The sequence below is a fragment of the Erpetoichthys calabaricus genome, chromosome 13 (assembly GCF_900747795.2).
Source record: "Erpetoichthys calabaricus chromosome 13, fErpCal1.3, whole genome shotgun sequence".
Classification (NCBI taxonomy): domain Eukaryota; kingdom Metazoa; phylum Chordata; class Cladistia; order Polypteriformes; family Polypteridae; genus Erpetoichthys; species Erpetoichthys calabaricus.
In genome coordinates, this window is record NC_041406.2 from 98,459,800 (window position 1) to 98,487,333 (window position 27,534).

Sequence of the window (27,534 nt, forward strand, 5' to 3'; positions counted from 1 at the left end):
AGATAAGCACAAATAAGCATGTGTTCCTAATAATTTTCTCAGCAAGTGTATGTGTATGTATATTTTTTATATATATTTTTTATATATATATATATATATATATATATATATATATATGTAACGTACTATGTACCTTGTTCTCTGTGTTGGCAACATCACAAATTATAACAAATGTAAATATTGCCATTTTCATAAAGAACTGCTATGAATTTATTTGTTAAACATATTTAAAGGCAGACTACATATATGGATCCCAGCCATGGACACTACCTGTGTAGACTTTGCATATGTCGAACGTCTGCATGGGTTTTTCTCTAGGTACTTCGCCTCCTAAATCTCAAAGACATGTTAAATTAACATATGGTTATAATTTAGCCAAGTACAGCATCTGTAAAAGTAAGGGTGCATCTGTCATCAGACTGACTGGAACCCGTGTACCCAGTGCTCCTCAAAACACTGGACTAGATAAGTGAGTTAATAAATAAATGAATAAATAAATGTCAGTCAGTCAGTCAGACAGACAGACGTGCTATGTTGGTTGCCAAAGATGTAATGCAGAAAATACAAGGTAATGTTCATGACAATGAACAGACAGTCTAAGCTAAGATATAACATATGAACTGTTTCACCCTCGCCAAACCCTAGACATCAATTAACCAAAGTTTCACAAGAACAGACTAAATTGCCCAGGAAGACACTGTACAGTGTACACTTTAATGAAATTTTGGTCTAGTAACTTAAGCATGTCGATGCAGGCTGAACTGAGACACACCAATGGATGGCAAAATACAACACCCATAGACCATAATGTAGGATAACACTGCTGTTTAAAGATGAAGTACTATCAGCAAGCATATTCCAATGCACCTAACCATGTGTAATTTATTTGTATAAAAATATCACTTAAGTAAATAGCAAATTTATATTTCAAATTAAATAAGGCAGAATTAATGAAGCAATGCTTTAAAAGAAAAAAAAGAAAAAACTATGAACAATTATTTTGACAAGTATCGAAAATATTTTAATGGGAGCTGAAAAATAAATGTGGTTAGTTTTGATATGCAACAAAAGGGAACAATAAATAATTTAATAAAAAATTTGTTTTTTCTTTTTCAGAAGACTGTTTAAACTGCTCAAGCATATCACCATAATTAATTGCCTTTTTGAAGTGACTTTTCGTAATGGTGTCATAGTCTTGTGTATAGCTGATGGGAGGGACACCTTTATGTTGCCAATTTCTAAAACCACAAAACAGACTATTTGTCTTTACAAAATTAAATTATAAGTTTATCATTTTTCACCCTCATAACTATTTGAAACATCACTTTATGTTTATTTGCACTTTTTTTAATATAGGCAAATGCTTGCCTCCTGAGAGAAGTTTGTGCAGCCGGGAGAAAATAAAAAGCAAATGAAGTTATGCTTCCCCCTAGTGGTGGACAACCATTTCTTACAATAACTTTTCAGGCTCCTCAAGATCCCCAACTTCTAAAAACAGACAGTTGTAGATAATTTTAAAGTCACAAATAAATCATTGTTTAACTTGTTGCAAGTTAAAATGACTATATTCTGATACAAAAAAAAAAAAAAAAAAAAAACAACACCTGACAAGACTGCCATGCACGAAAGTAAATTAAAATTTAGCTAAAAAGACTTTTGATACTGAATATGAACAAAATACCTTTTCCATGTCATCCAAAGTTTATGTGATGTGCCACTACTACGTTCCTATTTTTATTCAAATAAATCTGCTCTTTTGTTTGTGCTGTATTCTCATTGAGTAACTGCAATATACAAATATTGCACCACTTTCTTTGTGCTGTAAACAGTAAACTTACAGAATCAACAGACATCAATTTACCTTCTTAACTCATGCTGTCGAACATTTCTTCATGTAGGTCGCAAACAGCCTAACTGGGAATCCCTTACAGAAAAGTGATAGATACTCCTCTTTTTATTATGACAAGTGCATCAAGACACCTCACAGGTGGTGCAGTGGTAGTGCTGCTGCTTTGCAGTAAAGAGACTGTGGAAGATTGTGGGTTCGCTTCCCGATTCCTCCCTGTGTGGATAGCGCTTTGAGTACTGAGAAAAGCGCTATATAAATGTAATATATATTATTATTATTATTATTATTATTTGGTATGGTTTGAGCTAGATGCCATTAGGAGTCATTTCACTTGCATATCAGTAAACTTAACACTAGAATTACCAGAGTCTACGAAAAAACTCGTAGATCCGGCCCACCTTAAAACCGTTCTCACCTCTCTTTTGTCTTCTAAATGTGCACGAGCAGCAAGCAGCCGACTATTCCATCCCCCACCGCCGCAGAACGGTCACTAAGTTTTCCCAGCTCATGTCTTGTTTGATTATCTGGGAGTGACTGAACTGCTGGAGTTTTAGAGTGGAAATAATAGATCGTTATTTGGAACACACGCAGTTCATGTGTGTTTCTGTTTCTGTGTAAACACATTTTTAAAACAGAAACTTTTTCATATTTTAGTAGTAAATGACAAAATGTAGGCATAAACTATATAATGTATGAAGCCTGAAGTCCAACGATCAAGTAAACACTTTTACAAAAGGTTCAAGGAAGATACAACACCTTCCGTGGCATAGCGGTAAAATTTGTTGACTTGTAATCAAGAGTCCCGGTTCGATCCCCACTCACTCCTATATTTGCCGTTTTCAGTAGTGAGCTCCTCTTTTTGTTAATATTATACAGTACACACATACATTTGGTTTGCATCTGTAACACACGGTGTGCATGAGCTGGGAAAACTTAGTGAACGTTCAGCGGCGGTGGGGGATGGAATAGTCGGCTGCTCGTGTTAATCAGCACATTTAGAAGACAAAGGAGAGGTGAGAACAGTTTTAAGGTGGGCCGGATCTACGAGTTTTTTCGTAGACTCTGGTAATTCTAGTGTTAAAAAGCTCAGCACCATGTTCAGTTTTTAAAAGTGATATTTCACCAAACAAAACAAATTTCATAATGTGCAGCTGTCAAACAATGTCTGTAATGGTACAATGCCTACTTTTCATGGTGCCATCCTCCTCTTCTTCTTCATCACTATTGATCACCATTGTTCCAAGGTCTGACTCCAGCATTGTACTATTATGCTCAATCATTGTTTGGGCTCCATCGCTCATGGTTCCAGATGCCCTCATTGTGCCAGAACTTTCTGATCTGGTTTTCACCATGGTGTGAGCATCAACCTCAACCTCCTCATCCTAAGAAAAAAGAAACTGAATGAAGAGATACTGCCATGGAGAACACTGTACCAGCTTAAGCCACTGATTAATAGATAACAGATAATCACTGTATAAATGGAAAAATGTAAAGCACTTAATTAAAACAAACTGAAATTTCATTGTCATTACTTTATTTGCACATTTTATTGGTCTACACTTTGTCAGTGATAGTGAGAACAATATAAAACAGTATTCAACAAGAACCAACTTCTCTATTATAATTTGTTTTATACGTAACACTTTTAGAACTTACATTAAAATGTTTCACTAAATAGAGAAGACCATTCAGTCCACCAAGCATGTTTAATTAGTTACTAGCTGAGGTGTTCTGATATCTCATCCAGATCCTTTTATGAATTTTCAACATTCCCACTTAAACTATATGACTTGATAGTTGTTCCGTATTCCCTAAAAAAAGAAGTGTTACCCACTTCCATCATAAATGGGCTTCTCCTTATTTTCCACAGGTATGCTGAAACAGTTATTTAATTCTTCATCTAAAAAGAATTCTTATGGATCAACTTCATTGATGTCTTTGAGAACATTTTGAGAACATAAATTCAGTATCCTTTCATTCTGGGATGCTCTTGGTGCCTTATTTTCTGCACAACTTCTAGAGCTGTTATATTTATTGTAGACTGTTGACCTGAACTGTACACAGAACCCCCAATTTAATTTTATTACTGCATTATACAGTTTGAATAGAACATTTGCTCATTTATATTCCCATACTATACTGTAATTTTGTTCAGTATATAAAATTGGAGATTGACTTGATGATAAAAACTAAAGAGAGCCCATGACATTGGCTAAAACTGCACATGTTTTATTCTAGACTTTAATGTATGTAATCTTGAAGAAATGTTAGAGGTTCACCCAGTACTGAATAATAGCTGAAAATGAGTGCAGTTCTAAACAGTAGAAACAACCATGTCTACATCCAGACAGTGACTTCATTATGTTTTATATCTTAGACATTGCTTTCATGTTGTTCTATCTAGCAAATAAGTGGAAATTAAAAGAGCAGTGGGCAGTGGCTAAAACTGTATCTAGTCCCTGAAAAGTACATTCTTTGCCAAACAGTCACACACTTAATACAGTCTTGAATGTGTATTAAAAGTGTACATATTCCTATATTGTATTACAAATGAAAACCACACATCTACACTGGTATACATTTAAATGTAAAAAAATAACACTGACACAGATATTTTAAATGTAGGTCTGTAAAAAGAGTAATTTAAGATTAAGAAAAATAGGCAAAATTATCCTGTAATTGAGATTTGCAACTACAAGGCCATTTGCCATAAAGAAAAAATACTTTAAACCATTTATACTGCAACAAAATATCAGGAAGGCAGAGGGCAAGTCTTCCTTTGACCTATACAATATCCCAAAGAATCTGTGTCTGTTGGCTAATGACAGCAGGTTAAGATCTGCAAAAAAATGTGTCCCTCTTTCCTGGCATCATTTAGTGTAGTTTTTTTTGGGAAACATTTTACTTTAATCCTCAAATTAGACAAGAAGCTTACAGTACTCAAAATCTTTATAAATAAACGTCAAACAAGTTATTAAAAAAAAAATCAAACAGTGTCAGTAACACTAACTATCAAGTAACAATTGCATAAACCCTTATTTTAGCTAAGAATGATCCTTACTATTTACATTACATCTTGATTATTCATTAAACAATTAAAATATCTACCAGATAAGGAAAAGGTAGAAAACAGACTAGATTAAAGCAGCTCTCAATTGTGTATTGTGTGCCTTAAAAAATTAATAGCAATCTACCATCTCTGAAAAACAGTGCATTATCCTTAATTTAGTATGCAATTTGCAATCAATTTGCAGTAAAATAAAACTTTGGAATGTGTCACTTTGATTTGTTTTTGTTTTGGGGTGTGAAATGACATCCAGTCCAAAAGGACTATACACTTTCCTCCAACAGAAATGCTGAAAGTTAGTGGTTTCCTAATTCGATTTTGCCTTTTTTATCATTTAATGCTCAGGTTGCATAACTGTGGTAAAACAGACTAGTTGGACTTTTGCTGGTAATTATTATTAAATTGCTAGTTAAATTGTTTAATTGTTCTTGACAAAGGTGACAAAATGAAAAACAATGCTGAAAAAGAGTTTTATGCACACACCTAAGAAAAAATGTCATGCAAGAGAAACACGGCTGAAAGAAGAACGATCATACATAGACAGAGCGGAGAGGTCGGCAGAAAGAAAAAATAATGTGAAAAGATTAATAAGTACTTTAGATTGGTCATCAACCAATGAACAATAAAGCGCAAAAAAGCTAACTGAAGTCTGTAGTATATATAATTGTGTTGCTCTACATATTACAAAGCAGAATCAAACTGAAGCAAAAGCCCCATTAAGCATCTAAAGTAATGCGGACTAAACCAATAATATAATGAAAGATACTCCATAAAAGAAAACTGGACCATTTTTATAATTCATTTTCTAACCTAAGAAAATAAAAAGAAAATAAGAAAAAGGGAAAAACAGTCTAAAATGTGCACAAATTAACTTTTCAGCTGCCCTTAGGCACAAGACAGAGTACCAATCTATCGCACGGTTCACTCTGGCACATACTCACACTTACACGGCCATATTGGGAACCTCTTTGGGAAGTGGAAGGAAAACTCAAATATCTGAAGAAAAGTCTGTATGGCACATCCAAACTCAACACAAATGAAAACCCAACATAAGATCCATGAGTCCACAGTGCTAACTACTGATTTATCTATACATACTTGCATGACAACAACTAATAACAAAGGCTATTTCAAAATAAACAATAATTGCTATTAATATTTGTTTCAAAAGATTCTCTGTGATGGTGCTTGTTTTAGTAATGAGAATGTTTAGGAATTTTTTCAGATAAAATAATCTCAACATCTTCTCAAGCTTTAAAGAAGTTAGAAAAATGATTTGCTGATTGGGTAACACTGCACTGCATCAGAGTACATAAGGGGTAAGTTGGGGTAAAAAAAAATGCACTGTATAAAACGGAGTTATTAATTGAACTTCTCCGCTTTCCCTTTGTTCAGTTTGCCAATTTAAGTGATTAGGTCAGTGATCTCTGTCTTGTCTTTGTTATTTTTTTTTTGTTTCTAAGTGTTTGATCAACCTTGTAAGTTTAATTTTTGCTTACTATAAACTTACAAAGTACTCAGAAGCCATGAGACAGCAGTAGTAACCACTACACAACTGAATCACTTCTAGTGCTAATTTTTATGATGCAACTGAAATTATGCATTACTGTATATTCAAATTATACTATAAATATAAATGAAAGCTAATGAAGTACAACAGAATTATAACTAAAATTTGGTTTATATACAGTTAGCAAAATATATTAACTAACACTTAAATAAAACTAATATTGTAATGTATGTGACTTTAGTGTCTAAAAATGTAAGACTTTCATCATTCTCCCAGTCACATTAAATACCAGGCTGCAGTTCTAAGCTGAATGTGTAAGCTGCTCAGTTATATTCACTTCTTTTATTTGCAAAAAAGCAACTAAACAATTCAACAAAATGTAAAGCTTTTCCATCAAGCAGCAAATAAAAGATGTGTGCCGTTGCATTAACTATTCCCCTGTGGACTAGATTAAAGCAGTTCTTATTACAAGAAACTTAACCTAGCTATCCATCAAACTGAAGCCAGCTCAACAGTATTAATCTTCACGGCATTTATTAGGTCCTCAAGCTGCCTACGTCTTATTATGCCCTAGGAAACAGAAAGAGGGAAAAAAAAGGTATGACTCATTTACACCCAACCAATTTACATGAAATGGTTTCTGGAAATGAGTTCTTAAACGCATTTTAATTGCTAATAGAGGAACTCTGAGAGAATCCAGATGAACCACTGAAGGACTGCTACAGTGTGTCTGACATGATATGTATGGAAACTAATCCCACAATTTAACACTCTTAGCTGTGCATGTAACTGAAAACCCTTGCCAAGTTTCCCATAATTGTGTTACGTCCTTAAGAACAGGTGCTAACCACATGAAAAATTGCCCTTATTTCAAATGAGCATTTACTTTGACATCCGCACTTAATATAAATGTGCTGATGATACTGCAACAAACTGTTTTCTGGCCCAGTATGTAAAGAAATATTTGCAAAGTCAGGCACAAAGATGCATGTACATTATTATTTTACTCTATCATTTATACTTGGCACGAATCAGAAAAACTGCCAAAGCAAACATGCTGATTTCCTTTAATTTTCTGATACAATATACACTGCTCAAAAAAATAAGCGAACACTTAAATCACACATTGGATCTCAATGAACTAAATATTCAAGTGGAATATCTTTACTGAGTAATACTTTGTAATTCATTGAGGACAAAATAACGCAACAATGGTCAATGGAAACCAAAATCACCAACCCACCGAGATCTGGATTCAACATCACAATGAAACTCCATCATGGTCTCTTTGCCTCTACAGATATAAAGTAGTGCATCTCTATCATGTGTCTGATGCCCTGTCCACTTAGGTCCTGCAAAAACGGTACTAGTTTCATTCTATAAATAACTTCCTTTTTTCTCACTCACTGGATCCCTTGTCCGCTTCCATCCAAACACATGAAATAACACTATGCTCATAGAAAACTCTTCATGAAAACAGATAGGTAGACAGCCTGTTCTACTAACTGACACATACTCTCAATAAATCCACCATTACGTTTAGCAGTTGTCAAGGCCTTCTCTTGCAGATCTGGGTAGTACTATTCAATATTCAAATGGCTGAGCTCCCTTAACACTTCAGCCAAGAAGGGTACCTGTCTTTTTAAACTAACTGTATACTTAAATACTTATAATAAAGTAGAATACATTAAGATATTATAATCCTCCATAATTAATTTGCTGTCCCTCTAAATGGGTGGATTTCTGCATTGCTTTACACTTTATTCATATAGAATATTTACAGATGATTACAAAACAAACCCTGTCATCTAATAGTCTTTACAGAAAAACTTGTAATGTTTGCTTCGTGTTTTGTTTAATGATTTAATGGGAAAAAAATCCCATTGTAAGGGCCGGAGTCAAGTTTTACATTTAGATAACTTGGCTATGTTTGACATTGAGGGTATATTCATTTATTTATTATTGATTAAAGCACTTTACATTAGAATGGTGTTTATGGCTACCAACTTTGTATATTTTTTTCTTTAATAAATGTGTAGAAATCATTACAGTGCTATGATGTGTTTTTCTTATTCATATCCTGCTGTGGCACTTGATGCAACTACTACTTTTACTAAGTTGCTACTCCTGCCCATTGAATCAGAGTGACACATAAATAGTTACTGACACAGCATCTTCTCTTGAAGCATGGAATTCAGTATGTGGTACAGTTAGGTCCATAAATATTTGGACAGAGATTCTAATTTTGGTTCTGTACATTACCACAATGAATTTTAAATGAAACAACTCAGATGCAGTTGAAGTGCAGACTTTCAGCTTGAATTCAGTGGGGTGAACAAAACGATTGCATAAAAATGTGAGGCAACTAAAGCATTTTTTTTTTTAACACAACCCCTTCATTTCAGGAGCTCAAAAGTAATTGGACAATTGACTCAAAGGCTATTTCATGGGCAGGTGTGGGCAAGTCCATCGTTATGTCATTATCAATTAAGCAGATAAAAGGCCTGGAGTTGATTTGAGGTGTGGTGCTTGCATGTGGTGAACTCAGCAACGCAAAAAGACCTGGATGTCCACGGAAGACAACAGTGGTGGATGATTGCAGAATCATTTCCATGGTGAAGAGAAACCCCTTCACAACAGCCAACCAAGTGAACAACACTCTCCAGGGGGTAGGCGTATCGATATCCAAGTCTACCATAAAGAGAAGACTGCATGAAAGTAAATACAGAGGGGTGCACTGCAAGGTGCAAGCCACTCATAAGCTTCAAGAATAGAAAGGCTAGATTGGACTTTGCTAAAGAACATCTAAGAAAGCCAGCACAGTTCTGGAAAAACGTTCTTTGGACAGATGAAACCAAGATCAACCAATACCAGAATGATGGCAAGAAAAAAGTATGGAGAAGGCGTGGAACAGCTCATTATCCAAAGCATACCACATCATCTGTAAAACACGGTGGAGGCAGTGTGATGGCTTGGGCGTGCATGGCTGCCAGTGGCACTGGGCCACTAGTGTTTATTGATGATGTGACACAGAACAGAAGCAGCCGAATGAATTCTGAGGTGTTCAGAGACATACTGTCGGCTCAAATCCAGCTAAATGCAGTCAAATTGATTAGGCAGCGTTTCATGATACAGATGGACAATGACCCAAAACATACAGCCAAAGCAACCAAGGAGTTTATTAAAGCAAAGAAGTGGAAAATTCTTGAATGGCCAAGTCAGTCACCTGATCTTAACCCAATTGAGCATGCATTTCTCTTGTTGAAGACTGAACTTCAGACAGAAAGGCCCACAAACAAACAGCAACTGAAAGCCGCTGCAGTAAAGGCCTGGCAGAGCATTAAAAAGGAGGAAACCCAACATCTGGTGATGTCCATAAGTTCAAGACTTCAGGCTGTCATTGCCAGCAAAGGGTTTTCAACCAAATATTAGAAATGAACATTTTATTTCCAGTTAATTTGTCCAATAACTTTTGAGCCCCTGAAATGATGGGATTGTGTTCAAAAAATGCTTTAGTTGCCTCACATTTTTATGCAATCGTTTTGTTCACCCCACTGACTTAAAGCTGAAAGTCTGCACTTCAACTGCATCTGAGTTGTTTCATTTTAAATTCATTGTGGTAATGTACAGAACCAAAATTAGAAAAAAGTTTTCTCTGTCCAAATATTTATGGACCTAACTGTATATTATGTTTAAATCTGCCTAAAACAAGACAGGCAAGCTACTTGGCCAAAGTCAGTTCAACTGTTAAATCACTTTTTTATGAAGCATCTAATCCTTAAATTATTTGTTTTATTTTCATGGGGATGCATTGTAATTGCTGCATCACTGGTTAATGGTAGACTCCTGTGACCCTTTAAAGCCTTAACAGCTACCTTGACTTTTTTATCAAGATGTTTTATATATTTTTATAACTTCCTTCTGGGCACTAGTGCTAAATCTAATAAGATTGCCATCAATATAAGTGCATATTTAACTGGGACAAGACAGAGGATGGTATCTTCAAATAAGACATTACTGCCAGTGGCTGCTACTTTATACGGTACGTGGAAGTACACACACCAGTATTGTAAATGTGGCATCCTATCCATACCTGCTAGAAGTATAAAAGCCATAATGTTGTAGAATGCTGGTGTCACACAACCTGGAAGGAAGTGAGCAACCTCTTTGTCTTGAAGAAAATAGTCCAGTACATATTTGTGTTGTGTCACATATTGGGAAAAAAAGACTGCTGTATAGTTGAAAATATGTAATATGAACCTCGTTAAATGGTGTGATGAAGTAGGACCACCCATCAATTTTTTCTTTTTATTATTAAGTAGATGTTTTTAGGCGAGCACTTGCAATACAACTTCATGAAAAAGTAGAACTGCACTTTAGACATCAAAGCAGCACAACTTTCATTTTTAACAGCCTACACAATCAAAGCCTTTCCTTCTCTAAGGTTTCTTATTTGGTATATTTCTTGCCTTTCCGTTAGAGCATCTGATCAAAGTCTTTCTGTTAGGCTTTACTATTCCACATGGCCTACTAATTTAAAATGTTCAATGTGAAAACATAAATTGGCATGCTGCACACCATGCAATTTAACAGTGATGGAATAATGAACTACACAAATCGGATTCCCTCTAACTTGATGGAGAGCAACCAATGATTTTTCCTATAAACAAAATAGTTTAATCAAATGAGTCTGAGCACAAGTGTTCATTTCCTTGGCATCTACTCTCATCACAACATGGACAACAGCATATTCAAGTATCTTGCTAAGATACCAGTGTGCAGCAGAAGACTGAATTGACAAACTGGATTACATTCAACACAATCCAGACACACTATGCAGATTTCTCTAGACTACCACATTATTGGGGAATAATAACATTAAAATAATTGTTAGGTGTTATTAGAATGTATGTATGTGCAATTATTAAAAAGCGCCATGTAATGTTTCAAAATCAGCTGTACTGTGCTAGACATTAAAAAATGAGTTTTCCTACCTTTCTGATTTTGTTCATATCCACCTGTATAATGAAAATAATGTGCTTTGAAACTAGAAAAAATGGCAACTGATTTCTCTTTACTGGACAACAATGTTCAACGTTGACTAAGTGTACTTAAACAAAAACAAAATTTAGGGTATACAGTATAAAAGTAAGCAACAACAAACAGAAGTGTACTCCTAAAAGGATTCTAAAATTAAATTAAATATAACAAATATATACTGCAATAATAATTTACGTGAGGTGGGAAAAATATACATACTATATAAAGGAGTTAGGACCCTGACAGTTTTAATGAAAAGTGAAAATTTAATTCAATTTTTTCAATTAAATTGAAATTCAATTTTTCAATTTAATTTAATTGGTTTGTTTAAACCACTTGGCAATTTGTGATTTGACATTAACTATTCCTTTGACCCTTAACATCGGTGAGTTGTCAAAATAAGAACCACCACCAATTTAAAAACACAGAGAACCAAAACAAAAATTCAGCACTTTTTGGATAATAAAAATAAAGTGCCCATAATTAGACATTCCATACCTTAGAAAGTCAGAATTCCTATGTTACTTCTCTAAAAAAGCAAGTAAAAGATATTCCATGTGTTAGGGTATTTGAAATTGAAGCTACATTGTCCAAGCTGAATTTCCCACCTTCATACTGTATGTTGAGACTAACAATATGTATGTTTAGTAATTAAAGGTATGAAATAGAAGCCTCATATCAACATGCAAATAATGTCAAAATTTTATTACTTTAATCCTTAAGTCGATTATATAGAGGAGATGCTGTCTGTAGTATGCTACATTATTTTAGCTGCTGGACACCTGGAATGTATGAAAAAGCATACACTACATAAATGATTGGGTTGTTTTAGAGAACAGTTGGAGCTTTTTTTTTTTTAAGACAAACTGTCTTTAATCAAATTAGTTTAATTTAATTCAAAAAACACCTGACAACTCTATCAATACAAGCAACATCTGCCTGCAGAACCTCTTCTTTTAATCACAACTTTACAAGCCACCCATAATCTGCATTTTTTCACTCTCTAATACATGCAGCACATGCTTGGTATTGAGGCCTCTAGACAGATACACATTAACAATATTGCATCATTTACTCAACTTTTTTTTTTTTTTATTATTTAAATATAACTTAAATTGTCCAAAATCTACCCTCTACTGATGTGACTGTCTTAAAGAGCTCAGCTTCCTTGGAAATACATTGTCATCACAACCTTTACTTAAATCTTTCTGGACAAAATTTTTTACCAAGTTATCAAGGAACACTAAATCTTTAACTTCTTAAAGCCGTATTCAGAGAAGTAATGCTTAATGAACATTCCTATTAAAATAATGTTCATAAAACTACAGGATTGTCTGCTGTGCTGAAAGACCCCTACAACACCTATTTAAAATTAGAGAAAATACAATTCCCTCTGTGAAAAGCAAGTCAAATGCTTTTCACTGTGTTGCAACTCTTTATCATCAGCTAGCACCACTCTTGAAGCCAATTTCTAGGAGACTTTTACCATTTAACTTTTTTTTGCCAGTTGGGGATATCTTAATCTGACATTATTTAGAATGTTCAATATATACCTGTGCATACTTTAATGACTTTGGTGATTTGCACTATAATGATACTTTTAAACCAATAAATGCTTGCTAATATGCAGGATCTTTAATTGTTTATTTGTATAAAGCAAAATTGACTATTTTAATGTTTTACTATCAGCCAGTTGAAATACTGTAGCTTGCTTACTACTTCCACAATTAATTCAAAACTTTGTAGCAAGGATCATCTAGAATTAGGAACTACAAGAGCATACTTTCTAGCAATAAGTCGCTGCACTGGCTTCCACAATTATTTTAAGACAAGCTTTCTAATTTCTCAATTTAACATATAAATATAATAAATGGCTTATTACCTACTTAAACTTGAGTACAAAAGTTTGTATCCACACAGAAATGTTCATGTTCTTGATAGAAAGTGATACATTTTATGTATAACTAAAATACAATTAACATGATTTAAAAATTCAGCCAAGACATTACTAATATTGCTAGTTGCTATTATTGCTTGAAATGACTGATTTTTTATTTATTATTCACATATGACCGCAAAGCTTCATTTTCTGTAGCCATTCCTTCAGTGTCCTAATGGTAAACACCCTTAACCTAATCTTATTCAGTCATGTATAAATACTAATTGGTTATTAGATTAACCTTTGTAATCCCATTAGCACCATTGAAACCTGTTATTCTGTCCAATAAAGGCATTAAATGCTCATTTCTTGGGTTACAAGGTACTACCATTCTTAAAGTTCTGTTTTGCATTAAAAAATGGCCAAAATGGAACAGCTTTCTCAATATTCAATAGGTCCATCGGTCAGAGGTGGTTTTACACCCTTTCTAGAGCTTACTGCTGGCAAAGCTCTACTCTGTAGTAAGGGCATCAGGCTAGAGTTCCTTCCAGCAGCCCCTGATATCCTTGCGATTAAGAGCTGTCAGTCTCCTTAGGAAAGCTACATCTCAAAGTCTTATCACTTCACCATTATAAATAAGGGTAACTTTTCCCCTGCTTTTCCAGCCTGAAGCAGTGTGCTGCCCTCAGTTGTTCTGTTACTCTTCTCCCATCCTGTCATGCATTTCTTTCCTTTTATAAGTAATGTCAGGCATTGCTGGCAACTGTTGGGTTTCCATTCTGAGGAATCCTATAATGGACATACATAGTATATTTCCCTATGACATTTCTCTACCCTCTACACTGCCCACAAAGGGCTGGGAGATGATTAACAGTATAAATTTAATAACAGGGGGACAGCAGGGGGGAGAAAGATAAGTTAGGACGTTTAAAAAACAATTAATGGCAGCAGAAAGGCATGCTGTGTTACACTTGGGTTACTGCTGCTTACACTAAACAGACCTCTACAGAGATGCCAGGTCTTGATTTTGATTGTCAGGACATCCTGGACATCTGTTGGAACCCTGGAAGGAAGGCCCTAGGGATTCAATAGGGAAACCAAGAAATGAGTAAACACTGTGTTATCAGACAGTTTTGCTCTCCTGACAATTTATGCTCTTTTCTCTGGGTTTAATTTTCCTATCGTCTCAATAAGCTCCAGAGAATATAAGAAAGCCATACTTTAATTGAACTAAGAACTACTACTGTATTTTTCTACAATTCCAAATGGAACTGTTGATCTAGAAATGTCCAAACCCACTTAGTATTTTGTTTTGTGAAAAATCAAAACTTCAGTTTGTAAGCTATTGGTACCACATCTAAGAATGTCTTGAGTATTCATCTAATTTAGATAGCCAACCCACGGCCGCATAAGTATTTATTGATGGGTGAACACTTCCTGAAAGACACAGTTGTCCAAATGGGGTGGGTTTGAGGATACGACTGAGTGAATGAAAAGATGGAACTCTGGAGAGTGCAACATACACTTGTCCGTGACTGAAAACTGGTTTTGGCAGATACAGGCATATCTTTTTGAAAGTTTGGCCCTGTACCTTATTAATTGTCATTGCAAAGGCCAATCTAACAGGAAATTGTCTGCGTGTAAAAGTAAAAGGCAAATTTGAATCTGGTGGGGTCAGGGATATCTGGTGAATAAGGACAGTTTGTGAGGTGGCAGCTGCAATAGTCTTACACTCCAGTACATTGCGGTGAATGCTGGTAACAGAAAATCTAGTGCCATTACAGAAAAGCAGCCGGAACAGAAAAGAACAATGAAAAGTCAACGTGGCTCAGAGGTACATGTGGACTGTAGCAGAGACGAAAGCGACTGAGGCGGTGGTTGGTGAGGTGTTGCGTGTGGGCACATGAGCAGGCAGTGTTCATGCCTCGAGAGCGAGGGTGGACGCGAGAGGAGGGTTAGAGTTGGCGGGTGGGGCTCTGTCATGCGTATCCCATGACGCGGGAGGAGGGTTAGAGTTGGCGGGCGGGGCTCTGTCGTGCGTATCCCATGGTCTTAAGAGTTGGCAGATAGAGGCATGTCTTTTTGAAAGTTTGGCCCTGTGCCTTATTAATTGTCATTGCAAAGGCTAATCTAACAGGAAATTGTCTGCATGTAAAAGTAAAAGGCAAATTTGAATCTGATGGGGTCAGGGAAATCCGGGGAATAAGGACAGTTTGTGAGGTAGCAGCTGCGATAGTTTTACACTCCAGTACATTGCGGTCAATGCTAGTAACAGTCGGGCGGGCAGGCAGGCAGGCAGGCAGGCAAGCCAACAAAAACACTATGCTCTTAGTATGGTATGAATCAGGTTTTTGGAGACAGATGGTCCTGCAGGAACAGGGAATACCTTTAAGAAGAAGCATGTTTGTCGTGGATGGGAATCGCTGTATGCAGCGTGTAAAACAGTTTGCGAGGGTGGACGCAGCAGATAGAGGCATATCTTTTTGAAAGTTTGGCCCTGTGCCTTATTAATTGTCATTGCAAAGGTTAATCTAATAGGAAATTGTCTGCGTGTAAAAGTAAAAGGCAAATTTGAATCTGATGGGGTCAGGAAATTGTCTGCGTGTAAAAGGCAAATTTGAATCTGATGGGGTCAGGGAAATCCGGGGAATAAGGACAGTTTGTGAGGAAGCAGCTGCGATAGTTTTACACTCCAGTACATTGCGGTGAATGCTGGTAACAGTCAGGCGGGTGGGCAGGCAGGCAGGCAAGCCAACAAAAACACTTTGCTGGTATGAATCAGGTTTTTGTGCACAAAGGTTTTCCCTGTTCCTGCAGGTCCATCTAAGAAGAAGCATGTTTGTTGCGGATGGGAATCGCTGTATGCAGCATGTAAAACAGTTTGCGAGGGTGGACGCGGTCGTGCGTATCCCATGACGCAGGAGGAGGGTTAGAGTTGGCGGGCGGGGCTCTGTATTGCGTATCCCATGGTCTCCGTCTTGCGTGCCATGGTCGTCTGCTTAGTGAATTATATATATAGATAATGAGTTATGCTTTTGTGTTAAAATTTCATAGTGGTTTCTGATCCTGTTTTCACACTTAAGTGATCTTTGGAGAACAAACATTACAGATTTAGAAAAAGGAATTAAATCTTTAGCAAAAAAACCCACAATCAATACAACTACAGTGGATATGATCACCACTGCTATTTCTCATAATTATGAGATTTCTACCCATTATGGAGGAGTTGGTTCCATAGGCTGGGCACTTAAAGTGGTAAGCAGCAGTAATCTCAATTAATAATTTACATCGTAATGAGCTTAGTCATGTTTGTCAAAGTAAAGATTGCACATACATGATACTTTTGAAATGAACAAAGGGCATTGTAAAAAAGAAAAAAACATTAAGTGTCATGTACTATCAGACCACTGAACTGTTATGAGCACCAACAGAGTGCGGCTAACGTTGTATTTTTAAGAATGTGTATAATGTTTTTATTTGTGAAAGTGGTGCATAGCATAATGAAAGACTTTCAGTGAGCCTTAAATTGTGCTACTGTGCTATTATACATTTATATATGTCCAACCGTGGAGTATAGTCATAAAACTCAGTGTGGACCATTTTCACAATAAGGCTAAACGTGTTAACCTGTCAATATTTCTAGTGACTTACTTTCCTTAACTTCTTTTTCTAGAGAGTTTACAAATTACATACTTACTTAAAACCCAAACTCATTTACATTGGGTCCTACTCACTAATGAATATTAACTTAAAGCATAAGTTCAATATTTTTCAAGCCAGAGGTTTGTTCACAATCATGGTATACTGTAATTTCTCACATAAAAAAATAAAATTGAAATTAGCAGCCCAATTAAAATTTAAAATTTTTAAAATATGCCTGTTCTTGCAGGTTTAAAGTAAGCTATAATGAGCACAAGACCAAACATCAAAACAAAAGCCTTAAAACACATCCATTTTGAAACAGCAAAGGTTTTGATTTAAGAACAGAAGCAATCCACTTTTCTTAGATATGCTTGTGACAACAAAAGAAAACTGAAAAGTGCACATTTCTTTTTGATTCTTGGGACAATTTTTCTTTATGTAAGGATACGTTTTCAGTTTGCTTGTCAGCAGAGCACTCTTCAAGGATACAGTTTTGATATTTTCCAAAGGTGCACTATAAATTGGCCACTGTCTAAAGCCTTACTGTAGATTCAGGCTACAGATGTTTTTTTTTTCTTTTGTCTGTACAATTCTGTTCATATTTATGCTCTGCCATAACTTGCAACAAATGATGCTTGGCATGATCAGATGCTATGAAATCATCTGATTTGATCATACTTGTGCTATTAAATCACTGGTACTATAAGTAATTCAAAATGTGTATCACTGCCAGCAACACATGTGTAAGCAAATCATATTGTTTTTATATGCAATGCTGGTGCACAAAACTCAGTCCACGCAAGCACTGAACAGAGTGGGAGCTAAAACACACCCCTGACGAACCCCAGAATTAACTGGGAAAAATGCAGATGTGCTGCCTCCACTCTCTACAGCACTCACAGTACCAGTGTACGGGCTGGCCATTACATGGAGCAACTTCAGGGGATCCCACAAACTCTCAGGGTGTCCCATAGGGCAGCTCGATCAGCCGAGTCAAATGCTTTACGAAAATTGACAAAGGCTGCAAAAAAACTCTGGCGATATGCGCTCCATTAGAACCCTCAGTGTCAGGATGTGGTCAATGATAAGACTTCTTAGGAGTAAAACCAGACTGCTCCGGACACTGGTCGATGAGCAAGTGATCACGGATCCTATTTAGGATGACCCTAGTATGGACCTTACCCGACATCAAAAGCAGTGTTATCCCTCTGCAGTTGCCGACAAGTCCTGTTTTTCAGTCAGCTGGGACGACACCTGTCTCCCAAATGGAAGCAAAGATTGCTTTCAATGCAAGAACAACAGCCTTATCGCCAGCCTAGGGAAGCTCCCCTATGGATACCACAGATCCCTGCAGCCTTCACTTACCCTCAACTGGGTCACCACCTGTACAATCTCAGTGAGATGGGCTGGTTCACAGCTAATTGGAGGATCAGCCTCAAGAAACGTGGATCAAGAGATGTTCAATGTCCTAGCCAGAAATTTAGCTTTAAACAGCTGCTCAAAGTAGTCAGCCCAGCGGGTCACAACTGCAGCATCATCCGTAAGGACCGTTCCATCAGCCGACCTGACTGAGACTCTCCAAGGAACAGATTTGGATGTGCATGATGCTTCAGTTCCACTGTAAGCAGGATGTGGGTCACTAGACCATAGGTGGTGTGTCACTTGCTCACAGATTCCTCTATCAAACGCATCCTTATCTGCCCTTAGAGCCCTCGCAGCCATCCTTTTTAGGTTCCGGTATAGACTGGGGTTGTCAACAAGCCGTGGTCTGCAGTTCCTCTCGATGATATCCAAGGTGCCCTGCGAGATAAAACATCTCCTTCTGGGAACACTGGTAACACCAACACAACCCACAGCAACCTTCAGGGCCTTGTCACAGAAGGTTTCCCACATCACATTAGGATTGGAAGTCGCACCCAGGTCTGCAAGTTCCTTACAAAAACTGCATGCATACTCATTAGAAACAGTCTGATTTTGGAGTCTGGCCAGGTCCAGCCTCATTCTCCTAGTAGGTGGTAGTCTGATGGACCTAAGCTGGATGTTCAGAGTAACAACAAGAAGTCTGTGGTCTGAATTCTCAAACTGGGCACATCTGTAGACCCTGCTGTTCTGTAGGAGCCTGCAGTATCTGCCCACAAGGATGTGATCAATCTTCACCACACCAGCAGTATTGAAGTACCAAGTCCAACAATGCTGCTCAGGGTGCCGGAACCAGGATCCAGAGATCTGCAGCCCCTGACCTTTTACTAAGTCAAGGAACATGAAGCCAATTTCACCACAGTCGCCAGACCCATGGGGAATGACACAATCCTCACAGCCAGCTCTGTCAGTGCCAGTGATCACATTGAAGTCACCCATGACCAGAGGAGTGTCACCTTGCAAACACCCATCAACAACCAAGCAAAGCTGTGAATAAAATGTCTCCCTCACTAAGATACTCTCCGCAGTTTGGAGCATAAAATGAGAGAACAGACAAGGCACCCAGAGCCTGCTTTAACCCGAGTCTCATAATACACTTGTTGAAAAGAGCAACCAGACCAATAAAAGGTGTACCCAACAACAGAGATCAGACCAGTCCCAGGTCTGCGCACCTCAGAGCATGTCGCCACTGAAATACAGAGTTTACGAAACTCCTCTGACAGCAGAAGAAGTTGATCATCTTACCAAAGAGACAACACGTTCCACATGTCTATCCAGATGGGCCGCCTCAAATAGGGAACCGAGTGCTGCCACGCAGCAGGCAACGCCTCAGCACTTCACCAGTTCAAATCCCCAATATGCCTAACCACATTGGCTCTCCGACAGTTTTGACTCTTCCAGGGATGAGGCTCCTAAGGGCTCTCCCGCATTCCCTTCATAATTTGAGCAGCCTTCCTATGGGCAGCTACAGATGAGCTAGTCCCGTGGAGAGCAGAAAGAAATCCAGTCTGCCGTTTCAGAGCTACATGAGGTTTTTACGGTAGCTGGAGTGCCAATTCTGCCACCAACCACCCTAGATTTCCCTGCCAGTTGGAAGACTGCTTGCAGGGTCAGATGCAGTTTTATGTCACACCCAGGACAGGAGCTACTTTTTCAACTATTACATTCTGTGTTGTCAAATTTTACATAGCCTATGGAGCATGTTGTTCAAGAGCAGATATAAGAGTTTCAGTGTACTTGGTACATATGACAATAAATTTGATGTGAACTGATTATACTTCACTGTATTACTTATAAAGGCCTTAGATTTTCGTCTTGGTAGACATGTATTCAAGCCCATAAAATAACATAGTTCTGTGATTTGCAGCAATTTAAAATAAACTTTGAATTATTAATAAAAATTCTTACAGTATTACCAAACACAGACATATATCCCAAATCATCTCTACAAAAAATTGTTTCTGATTTGTCAATAATCTTCTTAATCACATGTAGTGAATGACTGTGAGTGATTATAAATGTAACATTTTTTCAGCAATTATTGGCTAGTCTACAGATCAAAGACAGCAATTCACATCTGGGCATCAACATTCAATAATGCCATTAACAGAGACTGGAAATGATTTTTCGAAGTAAAAATGAAATGAAATAAAGAATGACAAATAGAATAAAGAGAAAACTATGCCCCAGAGGCTGAAATGCTGCCAAAGGACAAAAACAGTGAGGTGAAACACATAGCCAGTTTTAAAATGGCTGGATCACAGAAAAATAGTTTGCTTTTTTTTTGCATCCTAAAATGAAATGGATACATTTCAAAATATGTTTGCAATCTCAAGACACTGATCAATACTCAATAACACAATTAGCTTGAAAAATGGACACAGTTTTAAAGCTTTCATTTTCAAGTTTGGACTTGATCCTCTTGAAACACATTTTAAACTGCCTATAAAGACATTAGATTTTTTAATTTTATAAAAAAATGTTTAACTTTTTGAATACATCTTTATGAGGCAAATTAATACATACAGTCCATGCTCATTATCTGTGACGGTTACATTCCCAAAAACTTTGCAGATACAGAAAGCTTATCTTCTAACAAGCATATCTTTGAAATGTTGGCCAAAAGCTGAGCAAACAAGAGGAAAACTTGGGGATGTTACTCTAAAAGTCATGGTCTTCTGCACCATTTCCATTTGTAGAAAAAAACTTAGGTAGTCAGTGTCTATGTGAGAGACATTGAAGAAAGTGAGGGATTATGCTGGTGTGTGCTTTATAGTGTTTATATTGATTCCCTATTCAGTGAGCTGGCATCAATTCCTATTGTCACAAACTACAAAAATGAATAATTGCTTAAGAAAACAAATGAAAATAAAATGCTAAAGTATCGAATACAAAGTAAGCCAATTCTTACAAGCATGATTTTCATTTTCATTGTTTGGCATCATTTATCAGCATTTATGTTTCTCTCAGAGTAGAAAAAGAAATCTATTTAATCAGCATTTGAAATAAATAGCATATTGCAGAATATCCAATATTAATTTAGCCACTGAATGGATCTTCAGCTATATTTATAAATATGTCTTCTCTGCTGCCAGGCAACCATCAACTTTCATTTCTACTAATACAGCTGCTTGACCTCAAAATCAACCTCACATCGCACTTCAAATAACTAAGAAGGAATGAACATATGCATGTTTAACAATACAGTACTAAAACTAACACCAAAACTTTGATATTTGAATTAGCCTCCTGTCAGCTTTGCAGCCCGCAATTTACTCATGATTAAAAAAATTTGAAAAATTACCTCAGCAGCTATCAAAACACAAAAGCTTGACAGGGTGGATTCTAATCACTGCAGTTTTTCAGAAACTGGAGCAAGGGCCAAAGATTATTTATTTCTGAAGATATTTGGTATCTGCCATACCGGATAGAACAGTAAAAGTTTATTTTGTTTTATGTCATGCAGACCATATGTGCAGATTTCCAAAAAAAAAAATTAAGTAAAATGTACATGGAGGAGAAACAAGAAAACTATGACTCTTTGAGAAATGTTCTTGAGAAAATTATTCTAATGTAAGGTCTCCTGTTATGGAGTCCAGAGACACAATCACATTTATTCACTTGTGCCATTTACACTCTTGCCTCTCTTACAAACCATAGGCACTCCACTACAACAAATGTTACTAGGCTAAAACTGCACAGTCAAATGAGATCTTATATAGTGCCATCCAATAGGTATCAGCTGCTGTTCAAATAATGGTTTTCTTATTTCTTAGAATTCAGACTTTTGTTCCCAGTGCAATGTCAAGCAACTGTATGTAACCAATAGTCATAGCTCAATTGTTTTTGTGTACAATAGAAACAGCATTCAACCTCCAAAAAAAAAAAAAAAAAAGACTATGAATATGCATTGTTTCATTCAGGCACTGATATTTGGATATGAATAAACATTTAGTTTACTACACGCTTGTTACTAAGATATTGCGATGTCCGCCATATGGCTTTGTGTAACAGAAACTGTAAAGTCAAAAGCTGCGCAGATGAGTAGAAAGTTTTACTTTTTAGCAGGACATTCACCATTCATTGAAAACTACACTATATTTTGTCAGGCAAGAAAAGTTGCAAATTCCTCCCTTAACATCATTTGTCACCATAAAAATCTTCTCGTGCATGCAGCATGATTAAGAGCAAAACGCTGTGCTGCACACTCAATAAATCTGTAAGAGGGTAGAGCAATTTCCTGCCCTACATGACTCCAAAACAAACACAAAGTAAGTAAAATCATTTTGACACGCATGCTGTCACTCCGTGTTCAGAACTTGTCTAGGCTTTACACAAAGTCGCATGGTCATGACGGAAGCATGTCTGGGCCCAGAGCACAGTATGAGGGGGACAATCACGCTTGGGCATGGCACGGAACAAATGTGCCTAGTGTGAGTACACCCTAATACTAACAAATCTGATAAAGATCAATAACTGACTAGAGACATTTTCTGTATGATCTTCCGCTGGCCTTCACTGAATGATGTTTCAGGCATCAGACTTTTTCAAAATACAGGGCTGTAAAAAGCCAGCAAATAATGTCTTAAAATGGAATGTTTTAATATTGTAAATCATGCACTGTGGTTCAGAGTGGTAAATACTTATTTCACAAGTGCCTCTTTAAGACCTGTAAATTTCTGTCTCTGTCCTTGCCAGGTCTTCAATAATATATTATTTTAGATAATAATTAGCTGCGGTGGGTTGGCACCCTGCCCAGGATTGTTTCCTGCCTTGTGCCCTGTGTTGGCTGGGATTGGCTCCAGCAGACCCCCGTGACCCTGTGTTCGGATTCAGCGGGTTGGAAAATGGATGGAGATAATAATTAGTTTTGAATTGTGATAATCATTAGTTTTGTGTTTATTTTTTATCTGTTGTCATTTTGTTGAAAAGGATCATAGCCATTTTGTTTATTTCAAAAGGTAAAGGCACATTGGCTGCAGTTGTTTAAACTACTGGTTATGTGATTTGTGTCGACATGTGTGACAGATGTCATTGTGTGGACAGTATAATAAACGCTGGTGTATAGCACACATGGTTCAAGTTCTTGGATTGAAAAAAAATGAATTTAGTGAGGTGATCTTTACGGTCAGTTATGACTTTTAGCTTTGTTCTTTAAAATTTTTGCCCAGAATTAGGGTTTTGTTTTTGTTGTTCTGATCAATTTTTCTTTCCATTAATGAACATCTGCCTAGTTCTTTAACTATTATTTTCTTTTTTCTGTTAAAACTTTTTTTTTCTTTTAATTTCCTTCTTTTTTACCCTTTGGATATGCCTTACTACCTCAGGGACAATAGCTTCCAACAAATGAAGTACCTTTTACATTTTACTATATTATATTAAAACATTGATACTTTGGCACATTTCCAATATTATTAACATTATGATTTTTATTACTGAAAAAAAATACTGTTGATTGATGTCACATTTATGGAGTTTTGCCATGGCAAATATTACTATTTATTACCATATTTAACAAAAGATTATAAAACATTTACTTAAAAATTTGCATTTAGCAATTTGAACAAAGACTATTTAACAATAGATCCACCTCTGAAATTTTATTTGAACAGCTAATACCAGTGCTCACTACACAGTCCTAACAGCAACAGGTCATGAGGCACCACCGAATAGAACAACAAAGGTGGAAAAGACTAGCTATACCTGACTTCAGAATATAAGGGTAGAAGAGCACACAAGAGTTAACATTCCATCTTTTTTTATATGAACACATTTTGACAAAAGGTAAAATAGTGAAACATTTAAACTCCACATGCAGTAGCTGTTACTAACAAACTTTGCACAGATTTTTTTAGTTTAATTTACAAACAAGTGTTAGAAAGTGACAGTTTGTGTAAAGGTAAAGTATTTCTCTATCAGGATACCATAAACAATTAATCATGACAGTCCACGTTGACAGTGGGATCAGGAAACAATTAATTAAACTCACAGCAGCTGCTGTATGGAAAGCTGTCAGTGAGTTAGCAAATGTTCATTTGTGAAGAAGTGTTTTCATTAGCAGCTGAACTATCCAAAACGCAAACTTTGCATTAAAACTCTGGCAAAATTTCTACTTTCCATGTGTTTGACAACTTCAGGGTAGACACATTAACTCTTCAACTGTCAAAACGCTTTCCATGCTTCAGGAATTCAAGGCCAAGTTGTCTGGGTGGCTAATTGTGACAAGTTTATCCGCATATTAGTGCGGGTTTATACTACACGCAATGTGCTGCGTGTGCCTGGAGACGCTACTGCTACACAAGAGGTGTACTGTTTATACTTGTGTGCATACTTTTATGTGAATCTGGAAGATTCCACCATGTAGCAGTGCGAAATATAATCACAATGAGAAAATAACGGTTTCTCTGTGTTGTGAATTGCCCGAAACATCCATTAAATTCCCAGGACACCTTCCAACAATATATCTGAAAAGGATGGATGTTTAATGATTACATTCCAGCCAGAAGTGGACACAAGGCAGACAATCCCTGGACGGGGCATCAGCTCATCGCAAGGTGAATACAACCACACTCATACAATATTAGCATCATTTTAGCAAATGTTCATGTCCTTTGAAGGAAACTGAAGCATATTGTGGGAACCCACCAGGAAAACATGTAAGTTCCAGGCAGGGAACACCAGATACGTGATTCCCTCCAAGGCAACAGCGCGACTGTTCCAACACAGTGCCGTCTTCACATTTGTATTTACTAGCAGTATTAATTATTTAAATGAAGTTAACAATTAATCTGCAAAATGTAACAAACATGCTTTAACACATTTCATCATGAAACTGATATGAAATATAACTCTAAGGATTCTAAATGTGCAGAGAGCTGGAATATCATAAATTTAATTTGTTCTGTGTGGCAATCACTGCCTGCTGCTGCGCTGGGCTGCTAGAAGCACGTAACGATTAACTTGCTCAATTTTATGATGATATTTACTACAAACTACGAGATTAAAGTTGAAATTTCCACTTTAATCACAAAAAAAGACCTTTTTTCATCAGTGTCCATATTTTTTTCCTCTGTGGCTCAAATAGGCTCTCACACATTCTGATACTGTTGCGAAGGTGCAAAAAAAAAAAAAAAAAAAAAAAAAAAAAGATGGCACACAAGATAATATGTGAGACCTTTAAAATGTATTGCATCACTATGTTGGGGATATGCGACACTTGAAAACAGTGTACCCAAGGGACAGAAAGTGGTGATTGGAGGGGATTTCAATGGATATGTTGGTGAAGGGAACAGAGGAGATGAGGTGGTGATGGGTAGGTATGGTGTCAAGGAGAGGAATGAAGAAGGTCAGAGGAAAGTGGATTTTGCCAAAAGGATGGACATGGCTGTGGTGAATACGTTCTTAGGAACATAGGGTTACGTACAAGAGTGGAGGAAGATGCACACAGGTAGCTTACATCCTATGCAGAAGAGTTGATCTGAAGGAGACTGAAGACTGCAAAGTGGTGGCAGGGGAAAGTGTAGTTAAGCAGCATAGGATGGTGGTCTGTAGGATGACGTTGGAGATCAAGAAGAGGAAGAGAGTGAGGGCAGAGCCAAGAATCAAATCGTGGAAGCTGAAAAAAGAAGACTGCAAGGCTGAGTTTAGGGAGGAGGTGAGACAGGCACTGGGTGGCAGTGAAGAGTTACCAGACAGCTGAGAAACCACAGCAGATGTAGTAAGGGAGACAGCAAGAAGGGTGCTTGGCGTGACATCTGGACAGAGGAAGGAGGAAAAGGAAACCTGGTGGTGGAATGGGGAAGTACAGGAGAGTATACAAAGGAAGAGGATGGCAAAGAAGAAGTGGGATTGTCAGAGAGATGCAGAAAGTAGACAAGAGTACAAGGAGATAATGCGCAAAGTGAAGAGAGAGGTGGTGAAGGCTAAAAAAAAAGGCGTATGATGAGTTGTATGAGAGGTTGAACACTAAGGAGGGAGAAAAGGACCTGTACCGATTGGCTAGACAGAGGGACCGAGCTGGGAAAGATGTGCAGCAGGTTAGGGTGATAAAGGATAAAGATGGAAACGTACTCATAAGCAAGAAGAGTGTGTTGAGCTGATGGAAAGAGTACTTTGAGAGGTTGATGAATGAAGAGAATGAGAGAGAGAGAAGAGGTTGAATGATGTGGAGATAGTGAATCAGGAAGTGCAATGGATTAGCAAGGAGGAAGTAAGGACAGCTATGAAGAGGATGAAAAATGGAAAGGCCGTTGGTCCAGATGACATACCTATAGAAGCATGGAGGTGTTTAGGAGAGATGACAGTGGAGTTTTTAACCAGATTGTTTAATGGAATCTTGGTAAGTGAGAGGATGCCTGAAGAGTGGAGAACAAGTGTACTGGTGCCGATATTTAAGAATAAGGGGGATGTGCAGGACTACAGTTAACTACACGGGAATAAAATTGATGAGCCACAGCATGAAGTTATGGGAAAGAGTAGTGGAAGCTAGGTTAACAAATGAGGTGATGATTAGTGAGCAGCAGTATGGTTTCATGCCAAGAAACAGCACCACAGATTCAATGTTTGTTCCGAGGATGTTGATGGAGAAGTTTAGAGAAGGTCAGAAGTAGTTGCATTGCGTCTTTGTGGACCTGGAGAAAGCATATGACAGGGTGCCTTGAGAGGAGCTGTGGTATTGTACGAGGAAGTCGGGAGTGGCAAAGAAGTATTTAAGAGTTGTACAGGATATGTACAAGGGAAGTGTGACAGTGGTGAGGTCTGTGGTAGGAGTGACGGATGCATTCAAGTTGGAGGTGGGATTACATCAGGGATCTGCTCTGAGCCCTTTCTTATTTGCAATGGTGATGGACAGGTTGACAGACGAGATTAGACAGGAGTCCCCGTGGACTATGATGTTTGCTGATGACACTGTGATCTGTAGTGATAGTAGGGAGCAGGTTGAGGAGACCTTGGAGAGGTGGAGATATGCTCTAGAGAAGAGAGGAATGAAGGTCAGTAGGAACTAGGCAGATTACATGTGTGTAAATGAGAGGGAGGTCAGTGGAATGGTGAGGATGCAGGGAGTAGAGTTGCCAAAGGTGGATGAGTTTAAATACTTGGGATCAACAGTACAGAGTAATGGGGACTGT

General features: G+C 37.3%; 1 protein-coding gene across 3 annotated transcripts in view; it reads right to left on the bottom strand.

The window, feature by feature from the left end:
- stk3 (serine/threonine kinase 3 (STE20 homolog, yeast)) overlaps positions 1–27,534 on the bottom strand; it is a 425,407-nt gene that overhangs the window by 195,833 nt on the left and 202,040 nt on the right. For all 3 annotated transcript variants that reach the window (XR_007936613.1, XM_051935856.1, XM_051935855.1), the window contains exon 9: positions 3,036–3,231. Coding sequence is in view for 2 of the 3 variants with exons in the window: in XM_051935856.1 (XP_051791816.1) it covers positions 3,036–3,231 (196 nt within the window). In the remaining variant the exon portion in view is untranslated. The remainder of the gene's footprint in view (positions 1–3,035; positions 3,232–27,534) is intronic.